Raw genomic sequence first — 12,957 nt, 5'->3', positions numbered from 1 at the left:
ACTAATCTTTGGCGGCCATTTTCTCACTAATTTTATCTCTGAAAACAAGTGACACTCACCTCCTTCTTTCGCAAATATCTCGACTGGTATTCAAGATAAATGGATATTTTATTCATCCAAATAAAGACAAGTGAACAAGTGTTAAGACTATACCAGTAACTCTACACGCCCAAAAATGGACGAGAGCCTGATTCCACCACGCTGCCTCACAAATATATTACATGACGAGAGCCTGATTCCACCACGCTGCCTCACAAATATATTACATGACGAGAGCCTGATTCCACCACGCTGCCTCACAAATATATTACAAAGTCAAACATCAATGGTACAAAGGGAAATAAACTTGTTTAAAAGTAGGTGCTTTATGCCAACAGCAGCACAATTTAGATACTGTATATGATGTTAAAGGAATTTATGATTACCTGAGTAGTTTGAAAGGGTTCTTTTAGTTTCAATTTTTCATGAAGGTGAATGTCCTATCGGAAGCAGAATCGATCACTACAAAATGATCAAGCATGGATTTTTTGCTACCAAAACAATGTCCTTATCCTTTTATATATGGCTTCAAGACATACATGTAATACTTTACTAACAATCTGGCATCCGTAAAAATAGGACATGGGACCAAAACTAAAAAAAGATCACTTCAAAACAGCACATACAGCTCATTTGTTTAATTCTTAGTTATAGGTGGCTGTTACAGAGAGTTTGATTCCACTTCTAACGTCTTATTAACATAATAAAAGCAGAAAGACAATGTACACAAAAATAATATATATATATATACACATTATATTCACTACACATAAAGCAGCAAAGACCATACACTTTCATCATAGCATTAAGACTACGATATAAATAACAATGATCATGAAAGCACTTGATAATACTTGTGGACAGTCAAAACTGAAATTTATCCAGTTGACTGAAAATCTGATAGACAACCCCCCCACACACAAACACATACACATATTCTGTAGCCAAATTTCCCTCTTTATAAAGTACAGTGGAGTCCACTTAAACCAAAATCTGCACGACTGCCGGATTTTCTTCTTCTGTTTAGCCCAATTTTGGTTTTTATTTTCATAGTAGAGGGTTTTACGGCGCTCGCAACTGCATAAGGTCATATGAGCGCCAATAATTTTGGTTTCTAAAGAGGTCTTGCCCAAAAAGAATATTTTCCAAATTTCTGGAATTTTCTTCTTTCAGTTTACCATTTGTCACTGTTTGCGGACCAACCCTGTTCAGTTTAAGCGGGCTCCACTATGTTGTCAAAGCTCTGACGGAAACTCATTAACTCGAATTTTGGGCAAAAACCTGTTAGGTTTTGGTTTGTTTCACCAAAAGATTCCTGATACCTTGATACACAATGTGTATAAATATTAAATGTAGATTCAAATGCTCAAAAACGCACTTTGAATTGAGTGCAAACCTCGCTATCCACCGTAACAACATGTCTGACCCTTTGTACCTCATTAAGTAACACCAAGGCTATAAGAGAGCACTTATCATGCGCAAAAGGCCAGTGAAAATTGTTATCATCTTCCAAACCTCCTTATCTTCTTCCATGCGGCCATTTCATACTCGATGTGTTGAGGGTCATAGAAATTTTCATTCGCCAAAAACATATTCTAAAAAACAAAAGAGCTCACTGACAGGCCATCAGAACATCATAAAAACAACACAGGGCATGCTAAACAAGTGCATTTTAAAGACAGCCCAGAGATAGCGAGGTTGTTCTAGAGCAACTGAAAGCCACGCGCTGCCCCGTTCTTACCTCGATAACACCTTAGAGAGGTTCACCGGAGCAGCCATTGACAAAAATCTGACTGCCTAAGGGTAAACTTAACAATGTTAGACAGTTTTTTTTGTCTCATCTGTACAATTTTAAAATTCGAGTTACTGAGGTTCCAAAGGATCACTGATGATGATATTGTCGCCGTCGTTGATCATCGTCATATGTCAAAATAAGATGATTTCAAGAGCAGCAAAAAACTTTTATTTTGCTCAGGACACTAACTTAATACAGAATGTTTATAATTTGTCTCAAGCCGTTTCTATTTTTAAAATTTTAAGAAGATGAATGAGACTTGGACCAGTTGAGGCAACTCATCAAACTCTACAATCTACTTGATTTTCATTTTCCTAAAATTTTGACATATTACAATGCTGAATGAGGGCGACAATATTTTCTTAGCTTTCATTAGTTCTAGTACTTCCAAAGGCATAAATGTCACTTTGACTAACTGTTCATCATATCAATGGCATACCATCAGCTGATGACATACCTACTGCTCATTACAAAGTTGGACCTCACACACAGGGCGCCTTCAATGTACCATTCAAGTGTTTGTTCAAATGTTTGGACAAGCTGAAGACACCATTGGTCTTATAAGATTTACAAATATTACAATAATGGCAATCTCCTTCTTCTTCTGTGGTGAAATTGCCTGCCTGTTTCAACAAAAACTTGACAACTTCTTGCTGGCGTTTACGCAACAGTTTTTTCCTCTCTGGTTCATTTTCGGGAACAGTTCCTGCATCCTCAAATATGTCGCTCTCACTCTCGGAGCTGTAGTGAATGTTCTGCTCTTCATTGTTAGAAGGAACAATCTCATCGCAGCCTTCAGCGTCATCTGGCTTCACCGGGGCAGAAGAGCTCATACTCTCACAAGACTGTGGCAACATGCGTCCGTTTGGTTCCAAGGAGATTACCTGGCTTCCTGACATGACACGATTGACGGCTGTATGGTTTGGAGATGCGACGTGTGATTCACATGCATTTCTGGTCAACGGGTCTGCATTTTCAGAGGGTACCTGCTCCAAGTTTTTGGCAGACAGTGGCGCAACTGATTTGAGATCTTTGATGTCTTCTTCTTTGATGTCGGACACAACAGCTGGTTCTATTCCATTGGCGAGACCAAAATTATTTTCACTATATTCCTCAACATCATGCTCTACTACTATCTCAAAGTTCCCATCATCCCTCCACGACTCAAAATCAGAGTCAGAATCTCCTCCTATCTCTCCCTCCAGATCCTTGAACGGCCGTCGCTCGAGATCAGCGTAGTCAAGTTTTGGCTTTTGCCGAATTCTGCGACTTCTCCTGGAAGCCTGACTGGTGACTTCAACATGGCCGCTGCCCGCTCCGGCCTGCGACTGGACTCTGGCAGCTAGGATGCTCACTTCTCCCGTTGGCAGCCACTCTCTTGAACGTCTTATTTTACGCTTTTTATAAGGGGGTTTTCTGCTAGGAGACCCAAAGCTCTTGTTGGACACGTGTGTATCTTTCTGTAGTGAGAGTGAGTCAGAATTTTTCTTGTTTAAACAATTTCTTGTTGCTCGCTCTAGTTCTTTGTCACTCACAACCAAGCGTGTGAGAGCGACAGAGGCTGGTTTTAATGCCGAAGTCAACAAATCAATGTTTCCCACAAAAGTAAGACGTGGATTTGTGCTCAGTGGCCCCTGTCTTTCACTTTCATCGTTGAATATACCAGCATTTTTTGTCCTTTCCCTTGCCAGTTCTTCTCGTCTTTTCTCAGACAGGAATTTCCTCTTGGGCGATCTCATTTTACCCAAGCCCTCACAGTCTTGGGGACTCCGGCCTGTTGAGGATTTCAGAGTCGATAGCCTTCGACGTTTCTTTCTCTTGTGCTCACGGTGCTCGCTCGGTGAACGTCTTTTGACTGTGGGTTTTGCAACTCCAAAACTAACATCAGCCTCTGAAGACTTGGGTGTCATTAAATGTGACACAGATGAGTGTGTATTCCTGGAAGACATCTGCCGGTGTACCTTAGGAGATGAATTTCTGTGAACACTGGTGTCATTTTTTGTTGGACTAGTAAGCGTGGAAAAAGCAAAAGTGGAAGGTGCAACCACAACCGAGGGTTGAGGGGTAAAAACAGAAGAGACGACAACTGATGCTGATGGAAGGGGGGGAATGTGGGGGAGGAGAACCCCTGTTGCTGGCATAGGTGCGATTGGAATATGTCCAACTGATGAAGCTGGAAAGGGCGCAATCGGAATAGGTGCAGTGCTTGAAGATGCATTCAGCACTGGAGCAAATGGAATGGGACTGAGTGCGAGTCCAGAATTTGACGCTTTTTGGGGGCCGTTAGAGGATGGAACCACAATTGCCTTCGAACTTATGACCAAGTCTCCACTGACGCTAACTACATTTTGAAGGACAGAAGGATTTAACAGAATCTTGTTCACATCCTCCTTAGTCAGAGGACCCACCAGCATCGTCTTGGTCTCCGACATACCTCCTGGCGCTGTAATCCGTGCAGAATCTGACACTTGTGGGACCGGCAAAGGACTCATGACAGCATCTACTCGCTTTTCACGACTGGCCGAGCACATTTTGGTTTCTGAGCTAGATTCCACTTGTGGCGATAAATCAACCTTTTTAACAGGAGAGCAGGAGATCTGCTCACTTCCCACTTTTTCTCTAGGTGTAGACCTAGTTGCTTTGGTTGTGCTTCCATCTCTGTCTGGCATGCCCTGCTGCACTGTTGATACCTTTTTGTTTCTCTTACGTCTTGAATCTTTTCCCCAACCTCGTTGAGGGCCGAGTGGAGCAGTACGAGATGACGACACGTGTGTGGACAAAACCGGTTCCTGAGTGCACGACATGGTCACTTGTGTAGTTGACATGGATTTGAGATTTGATGATGCTCTTGTCTTCTTCTGCGACAGTTTTTTCCCCTGACCAGGTGAAGTTGAGGCCACACCAGGAGGCAAGCCAACTGTCATTCTTCCAGGAGTCAGAAGTGGGCTGTGAGCTGACGGAGCTGGGGCACTAGTATCCAGAGCAGAAATCTGTTTTGAGGACGTCATAAGGGCGGGTGATAAGTGAACTTTTGACACTGCTGTTACCGAGGACAATAAAGGCACCTTTGTCAAAGTTAACTGAACTGACACTTGCGCTGTCAAGCTGGCTAGCTTATCTAACATGGGCGGTGGCTCTACCGACACATGGGCCGAGGGAGCTGAGGTTTGTGGTGATGGCAGAGATGCTTGGGGCCTTAGCCCCTGACTGGACGATGACGATACCTTTGGCAACAGCTTTCTTGTTTGTGTCGAAGGGACTGATCCTTGGGGTAAGGGTGAGGGTCTTTGTGGCGAAGACACTGATCCTTGAAGTAATGGTGAGGGTTTTGTTTGAGTCAAAGGGACCGATCCTTGAGGTAACAGCGAGGGTGCTAAGACTGAAACTGGAGACTGCAAAGCTAACTGGTTCGTACCCTGAGTCAATGATGACGACTGCTCTGAAGAGGAAGTCACTGAAACTTGAGGCGATGGCACGGGGAGAGAGGCCAGAGGTACTGACAGTGGAGGTAGAAACACAGGTGAATGACTCATGACGACCGGGCACGGAACCATCATGCTCGAATGGTTGTTGATGATGTTTTGAAGTAAAATATTTTGTGCTGAAGGAGGGCTATTCAAAACCACATTTGCTCCTGGTTTGTCATGCACATTTGAAAGAGGGAACCCCTGGTTTGCCAGCTGGAAATTTGTGATATTGTTCTCGTTGTTCCCTGTGAAAGGCAGGAAGGAAGGTGTAACCAGAAAATTGCTGTTTGGCTGGGGGAAAATAGCTGTTGGTGTAACGGCGACAGAACTCGAGTTCACCAAAGGGGTGGGGGTGCTGGGTGCTGAGGGTGACAGCACAACACCCGAAGGAGGGGCGGTGAATACACTGTTGCTGACCGAAGAACATGTGGTCAGGGAACTCGACACAGGAGTCACCACTGCTGGTTTCATCTTTGTTTTTTCAGAGGATGCAAAAGCTTTGTTTGGGCGTCTGGCCCGTTTCTTCAGTGAGGGAGCTGGGGTTACAGGATAGGAATCCTTTGTCTGGGAGGAAATCTCGGTGACAGGTTTAAAAGAAGGGTTAGAAGCCTTACGTTTTCTGGCACGTTTTCTCACCGAGTGAACAGCAACTACCCGGCCTGAATCTTTTTTATTTGAGGATGTATTTTCCGTGACAGAAGAAGTGACTGCTGCAGAAAGTTCTCCCTCTTTCAACACCTGGGATTCTGATACAGGCTCATCTGGCTTTGCTGCGGGCTCCGTTTTCTTCTTGGTCAGATCTAAAGCATATTCCTGCAATTGCGGTGTTGGTAAGGAGGTTTTAGGTGCGGGCTTCACACTGGGGCTACATACGGTTGCGTTGATCGAACTGTCAGATTTCTTCACCGTCAGATCTATTGCCTGTGCTTGCTGTGCGTCGTAGCTTCCCTTGCCGTGGGAGAGAAGATGGGGCTTGGTTTTCATGGATGGTTTCTGCTGGTTGCCGCGAGCACAGGTAGATCTGAGGTTTTTGAACCCAGATTTTTTTCTGGAATTAGCGTTTTTCTCTGGAGAAATCGGTTTTGGAGCTGATAGATGACCATTTACTGTGCTGGGACATTGACGTTCTCTCAAGCTCCGAGTCTTGCTGAGAGTACTTTCACTGTTACTTAATTTCAAATTTTCACCTGCATCTGGTGGCCGTTTTTCACTGTTCTTCAAGGAAGAAGGGATGTCCAGAGAAGGGCTATTAGCAACAGCGCCGCTATGAGGCTTCGTTTCAGGAGAAGACAAGTCGATTCTTACAGCATTCTTTTGTGAGGATAGTCCCGACACATTTAATGTTTGAGGGGATGAGATAGCCGAAAGATTTGCACCGCCAAGTGTTTTACGGGACAACACATTCTGAACCGGAGATTTCACTGACAGTGAAGTGGTGGTCACAACATTAGGGACTCTGTTTCCTTTCCGCGGCTGCCTCACAGTTGGAGGATTTGTTTCCATATTTTTTCTGTTGGTTGGAGTCGGCATCAGCCTCGGAGGTGCTGGATCAACAATAGCACTTTTCTCCACTGTGCCCAGTACATTTGATGGTAATGTCAGTACAGGCACTGGCTGGCCCATGGCTTGGGATGACGAAGGGCCGTCGACAACAGCATGTGTAATGTTATTACCGGGAAGAAAATTAGGGGCAGCAGCAACCGGAGACTTAATGTGGGTTTGAGTCAAAATCTGCGCAGCATCAACAAGAACTAGCTGGTTCTCCACCAAAGGAATTTTTGAGACAGAAGAGGCCGCGAAAGCTGCATTTTGTACTGTGTTCTGTGATGGTGGTTGATTAGCAGTCTCGTTTCCTACTACAAGTGGGTTTTTTAGAGGCGAAGATACAGGGATGCCAGCACTCGATGTACTACTTACACTCACTGTCGGCTGACTTATCAACTGTTTATCTACAACTACAGGGATTCTTATGGGGGAAGAAATATGGACAGCAGCATTAGACATTGCACTCCCTGTTGACGAGACCGGGGAGCTCTGCGTGGCAGGTTGTGGTAGGCCCTGTGAGGAACTTATGAGATTCTCGGAGACAGGAGCCGTGCCATCTAACCTGATATTTGTGGCAGGCATTGTCATTGACAGCGGTGCAGAGCTGACACCCATAAACATGTTTGGCTGAAAATTTGCCAAAGGCAACTGGAAATTTGTGTTCAAACCATGTATGGGCATCGCCATGGAAGGAAAGTAACTCAGTACAGGGCCAGCTCCTTGTGACATCTGCACATTGGGAGCAGGTGCTGGGAACTGAAACGAAGGAGCAACCAAAGTGGGCCCGAAAGAGAAAGTCGACATGCTCTGATCATTAGCAGAACTGATTGACACTGTCCCCGGAGTTTGAACAACACTGCTAGGAGCACCAACTGAGATCAACGAAGGGTTGCTCAGAGTTGGATTTCCAGCCCTCACAGAAGTGGCAGTCCCCGGCAGAAATGAGGTCACAGCACTGCTGGTAGCTGGCCTGATATTCCGATAAAGCATGGCAAATGGCTCCTCCCCTTTTGGCCGGAGAGATCTCATCTTTGTTGGAATTTCAGTTTTTTCTTTTTTCTTCCTCACACGCTGTGGTATGGGATGAGGCTGCTGTGTTGGAAGCCGTGCCACTTCTTCCGTCCTCGGTTGTTCCTGCCCCGGCTTCTCCTTTGACTTCTTTTCTGCACCCACTACCGGCGGTACTTGACTTTTACGCCGCTCTGCGCTCTCGGAAAGCGAGGTCTCTGCAACTGGAGACATTGTTTCCTTGTTCTGTGAACAAATGTTTGTGGAGAGTTGTTCATCTACTTCTTCCTTGACGCATGAAATAGAATCCTGGACTGCATCACGGCTACTGGAAGTGCAGCTGTCGGGGGGTGAGTCTGTGTTGTCAGTCTGTGCGATGTTCCCATGTTCTTCTTCAGCCCCAACTTCTTGCTTGACAATGACAAAACAGCTGAGCTGATGCGATTCCAACTGGGCTGGAGATGGATATTTGGTCTTACAAAAGCTGCACTGGAACACAGCAGACTTCTCTGAAAATAAAGAATAAGAGCAAAAGTTGTAAGTCACACTCAAAAAACATTATATCGTCAGTCAGCTGTTCAAATGTCCTAAATATATAATATTTTGAAATTTCAAAAAAATTGCAGTTTCTTAATTTGTCTCTATTGGTTGCAAGTGCTCAAAAAAATACTTTGTCGAAATTCAAATTCATAATGTTAGAAAAAAGAAAAAACCTAAACAAACCTAAATTTTATATATATATAACAATTATTCATTGATTAATAAAAGAATGAAACGATTATTTTTTTCTCTCCAGAAAAATTTTGCTTTCTACGCTTAGTTCATTTTAATAGCTTGCCAATGACAGTAAATTTATGAGAAACATAAGTTTTTAAACAAGCAATCGACTAATGAAATACTAGCACTTGAAGCCTTAGAAGTTCTCACATTAAACTTTTGTTTCAGTTTTAATAAAAAGAGTTTTACGGCACTTGCAACACATTAAGGTCATACAAGTCCCGTAGGTTAGAGGTGTTTCAAGAGAGTAACAAACACATACCAAAAAAACCCAGGAGAGATCAGGACGACAAGTTTGATAAAAAAGGAGCAAACCATATCTGAGCATTCGCAAACCGCCTGCAAACTAATTATATAAATCTTTAAATAATACCAATGCATACACATGACATAAAAAAGACAAGTAAAAAAAAAAGAGAGAGACAGTTTGAATACATATATTAATAACTCCTTTACACTTTTTCCTCACTTTGTTCAATAAACAAAATGAACGTTACTTCATAGAACTAAAGCTTCATACCCACTTCTAATGATCTCCAGCTTCAGCACCACCACTCGCAGTCTTACTTTGGTCAGAGTTTTATCACACTAGCAACACAAATAGGTCATCATATAAGTGCCAAAGATTCAAGGTGTTACTGAAGAGTAACATTAATCAAAGAAAGAGGACGGATAAAAGGACGATAGATGTTTGATCATGTTAGGTCTGCTCCAGACAACACCACATGTATCATCCGCCAACCGACCATGCAGTCATTTAAAAAACATTGCAAACGCCAGCAAGAAATATTTTCATGCTGCCAGTACCAAACAACAATCAGCAAATTGGGGGTCAGACCGGATTGAAAAATGGTAAAATGGAATTGGTTTAACGCCCCTATCAACATTATTAGATTATTTAAGAGACAGGACCTCTGAGTTTAACGTCCATCTCTGAAAAGACCGAGCCAAGCGGGAAATTCATGTAAAGTGCCATTCCAAAGGACACAACATCGGACGGAGCTTAGGTTCGAACCCCCGAGCCCGCAATCTCATGATTTCGAGTCCGGTAGCCTAACAATGTGAGGCTACCATCGACACTCAGACCACTTGCTGACAACATAATCTTGAGGCAGCTTGGTGAAACCATGAGCTCGTCAAAATAATGAAAAAGGAGAAATTGGCATTTTTCCGCTGGTTTGGCAGTTTTTATAGAAAAATTGTTTTCTTAACACCTTCTATGTTCCTTTAAGAACCCATTTCTGTGTGGGTTTTACTGAAAAACGTTGATTACAAGCAAAAAAAAATTTTAATAGTCAGTTTCCACGGACTATCAGGCTATGTAAATAACCAAATTTTGGTGGCCATTTTCTTGCTGCACTAATTTTATTTTAGATACCTGGTGCCCCCCATCTTCTTCAATCAGAAATATCTCAAGTTCTATTAAAGAAAAATGGGTAGTGTTTTCATCGAAATATATAGAGACAAATGAAACAAGCTTCAAGATGATGGCAATAACTCCACATGCCCAAAAATTGACGAGCGCCTGATTCCACCACGTCGTGACACAATGTAGTATAGTGGAGCCCGCTTAAACAGATTAATATAAAATCCGTAAACAGCAGTAAACCAAAAGAAAACAGTATCTAGATCTATATCACAAATATTTTTAACGGAAATTTGAGCAACCTCTCAAAAGTCAAAACCCATTTTTAAACAGAGGCAAATGCGATGTCCCTGCATATTTCCGTTAAAGTGGATTCCACTGTAATTAAAATAGCACAGTACACAATCAAACCCGTCCAAGATTGCCTATTGTCAAAGAGAAAAGTGCTCTTCTAAGGCAGGCGGGACTTTTGGACAGTCATCTCTTATCTATTTGTGGTGGCCTAATTTTGCTATTCAAAAGGCTTTTTAATGGCTGCATCGATCGACATGCGGTTTTCGCCAAAAGATTCTTTAAAATATTCTCCAGATCTTGACGCCCTTCGTTTTTTCAGTTTTGAGACGGTTTTGCTGCAAAAAGCTAAATTTCTTTATTTCGCCTATCATTTTTGTAGGCTGACGCTTCTGTCTCTGAAATTTTATAAAATCCGCCAGGTTTGTTTATTTCAAGTCGGTCGTACTTCCGTTTGAAACTATCGCGCATTGTCGCGCAATACTGAGCACTATTTTAAGCGTGCGACTCGTCAGATCTAGCCTCATGTTTTATTTTTATTTTTACTTGGTGCTAAATTCGACAGTGATCCTTTCGTTTGATGCCCATCATCGCTTTTTCTGTCTAGGCCTATCCTTTACTAATTTAGAAGAGGAATTCTATAGAACATGGTTTGAAAGACATCAAACTCTATAAAACATTGACTACCTGATTTTTTATATTTTTCCAATTTTGACATTCTACAATTAATGTTGAGAGATGGTAATAGATCTATAGACAATATATGTTGAGAGATGGTACTAGATCTATAGACAATATATGTTGAGAGATGGTAATAGATCTATAGACAATATATATGTTGAGAGATGGTAATAGATCTATAGATAATATATGTTGAGAGATGGTAATAGATCTATAGACAATATATGTTGAGAGATGGTAATAGATCTATAGACAATATAATATATATGTTGAGAGATGGTAATAGATCTATAGACAATATATGTTCTGATTTTCACTTTACTTTGGTCCATGATGATAAGAGCTGCTTTTCACCAACAATATTCAAAAACCAAGCAGTCATATAGGACTAAAAAGTAAAAGTATTCTATAATATATATATTTAATCTACATTATCAAGTGAGCGCCAGGGTAACAGTAACACACATCAATTCCTTGCTGCGATACCAACATAATGATCAAACTATCATATTATGATGACCCTGACAAAACATTCTATAATAGAGTCACAAGGCAAAGTGAAGTGAGCATCAATTGAAAAGAAAGAAGAGAATGGAATGGCAACATCATTATTGGCAGACTAGCCTATTTTACTACTGCAGGAATATTACAAAACAATGAAGCAGGTCCTCCTATATTTTTATGTGCCACCCCCCCCCCCCCCTCCCAACGATAACACTAGATCTAGATGTAGGCTAGATCTAAATAGTTAGAATAGCCACCCGCCCAAACCTACATCTTTACCCGTCCCCTTGGCCCTTATAGATATCTAGAATAATTAATATGAAGGAATCACTATATCTGTCACTACTGCTGTAAATTAATTGAATTGCTTACCTCTGCCTTTTGAGCCTTAGGAATAGACTTGTGCCTAAACTTACTAATCTAAAATAGTCAACGCAGCTTCCACAAAAACATTTTTTTTAAAACAACAACAACCAAACCCAAACTGGTCCCAAACACACGCACCTCGTGTGTGGAGGCCTAGTGTGAATTCTGTGTCAAAATTACCAAGGCGTCCAAGGCCTATGAAACGACAGAACCATTGTTGTGCAGAAATCGACCAATGAAAATGGAGCACATCACGCCCAATGACGGTAAATAATAATCAATCGGGTTCACTGTTGATTGTCACTCACCTTTGTTCATATTGTCCACACATCCGAGTATTGATCTGAGTCCAACGTAAATTGTCGCTGGGAAATAAAAAATTTCAAAAGTTCAGTTCAGCAACAGTACTGACCACAGCGGTTTTTATCCACACTTATTTCAGAACTGACGTCATAACGAGTAAAATGGACAACTCCAGACCCCAGCCAATGCTTCGACAAAGTTCGTACACAATCCTGGCTGGTCTTTTCCTTGTTCAGCGTTCTTGAATGCAACCAAGTTCCAAGTCCACAGTAAAATTTACAAACACAGTATGGATAGGAAAATCCATGTCATATTCGGTTTGGCCGGCTGTCACTGATCAAAACATGTGTGGCTTCACTTGTGTGCACGATCGCCATCAACACAGCCTTCTTGCCTCTTGCCTGCCTGGCCTCCCCGCCTCGACTCCGGTTTCGTTATGCAAATGAGGCCTTCCAACTCTGCCAATGAAAAGCGTTTCGCCCGACCTTTGTGTACGTCACTCTCATGTGACTTTCGTTTAGATAGACAATTGGCTGTTGCGGGGCCAAGTTGAGTTAGATGAAAGGCGTTGATTGGCTACAACATGAGAGAAGCGGGTGGAAGCTCTGCGGTAACACCCATTGGGACTGAACCTGTTTTGGCCTTAGGATTGTGGACAATTAATACATTTCAACTGTCTTGATTGTAACTCAAGCTTCAGTTTTACTCGTTTTCAATAACTGGCATGAGTAAATAGAACAAGGTGCTGACAAAATTGGTTGTACAAAAAAGCCCACTGCATGCAAATCTCTTTCCAAAAGAAACAACCTTGTCTT

General features: G+C 42.2%; 1 protein-coding gene across 1 annotated transcript; it reads right to left on the bottom strand.

The window, feature by feature from the left end:
- Window positions 1-662: 662 nt before the first annotated feature.
- LOC101862914 (mucin-17) lies at window positions 663-12,569 on the bottom strand. The gene is made up of 2 exons (XM_005111469.3): window positions 12,148-12,569; window positions 663-8,363 (listed from the first exon to the last, which is right to left on the bottom strand). The coding sequence occupies exons 1-2, from the start codon at window positions 12,155-12,157 to the stop codon at window positions 2,317-2,319; spliced, it is 6,057 nt and encodes a 2,018-aa protein (XP_005111526.1). The 5' UTR covers window positions 12,158-12,569; the 3' UTR covers window positions 663-2,316.
- Between the last annotated feature and the right edge of the window lie 388 nt (window positions 12,570-12,957).

The sequence above is a fragment of the Aplysia californica genome, unplaced genomic scaffold, assembly GCF_000002075.1.
Source record: "Aplysia californica isolate F4 #8 unplaced genomic scaffold, AplCal3.0 scaffold01063, whole genome shotgun sequence".
Taxonomy (NCBI): domain Eukaryota; kingdom Metazoa; phylum Mollusca; class Gastropoda; order Aplysiida; family Aplysiidae; genus Aplysia; species Aplysia californica.
Note: the sequence above shows the minus strand (reverse complement) of the source record. Positions and strands in the feature narration are given on the sequence as shown.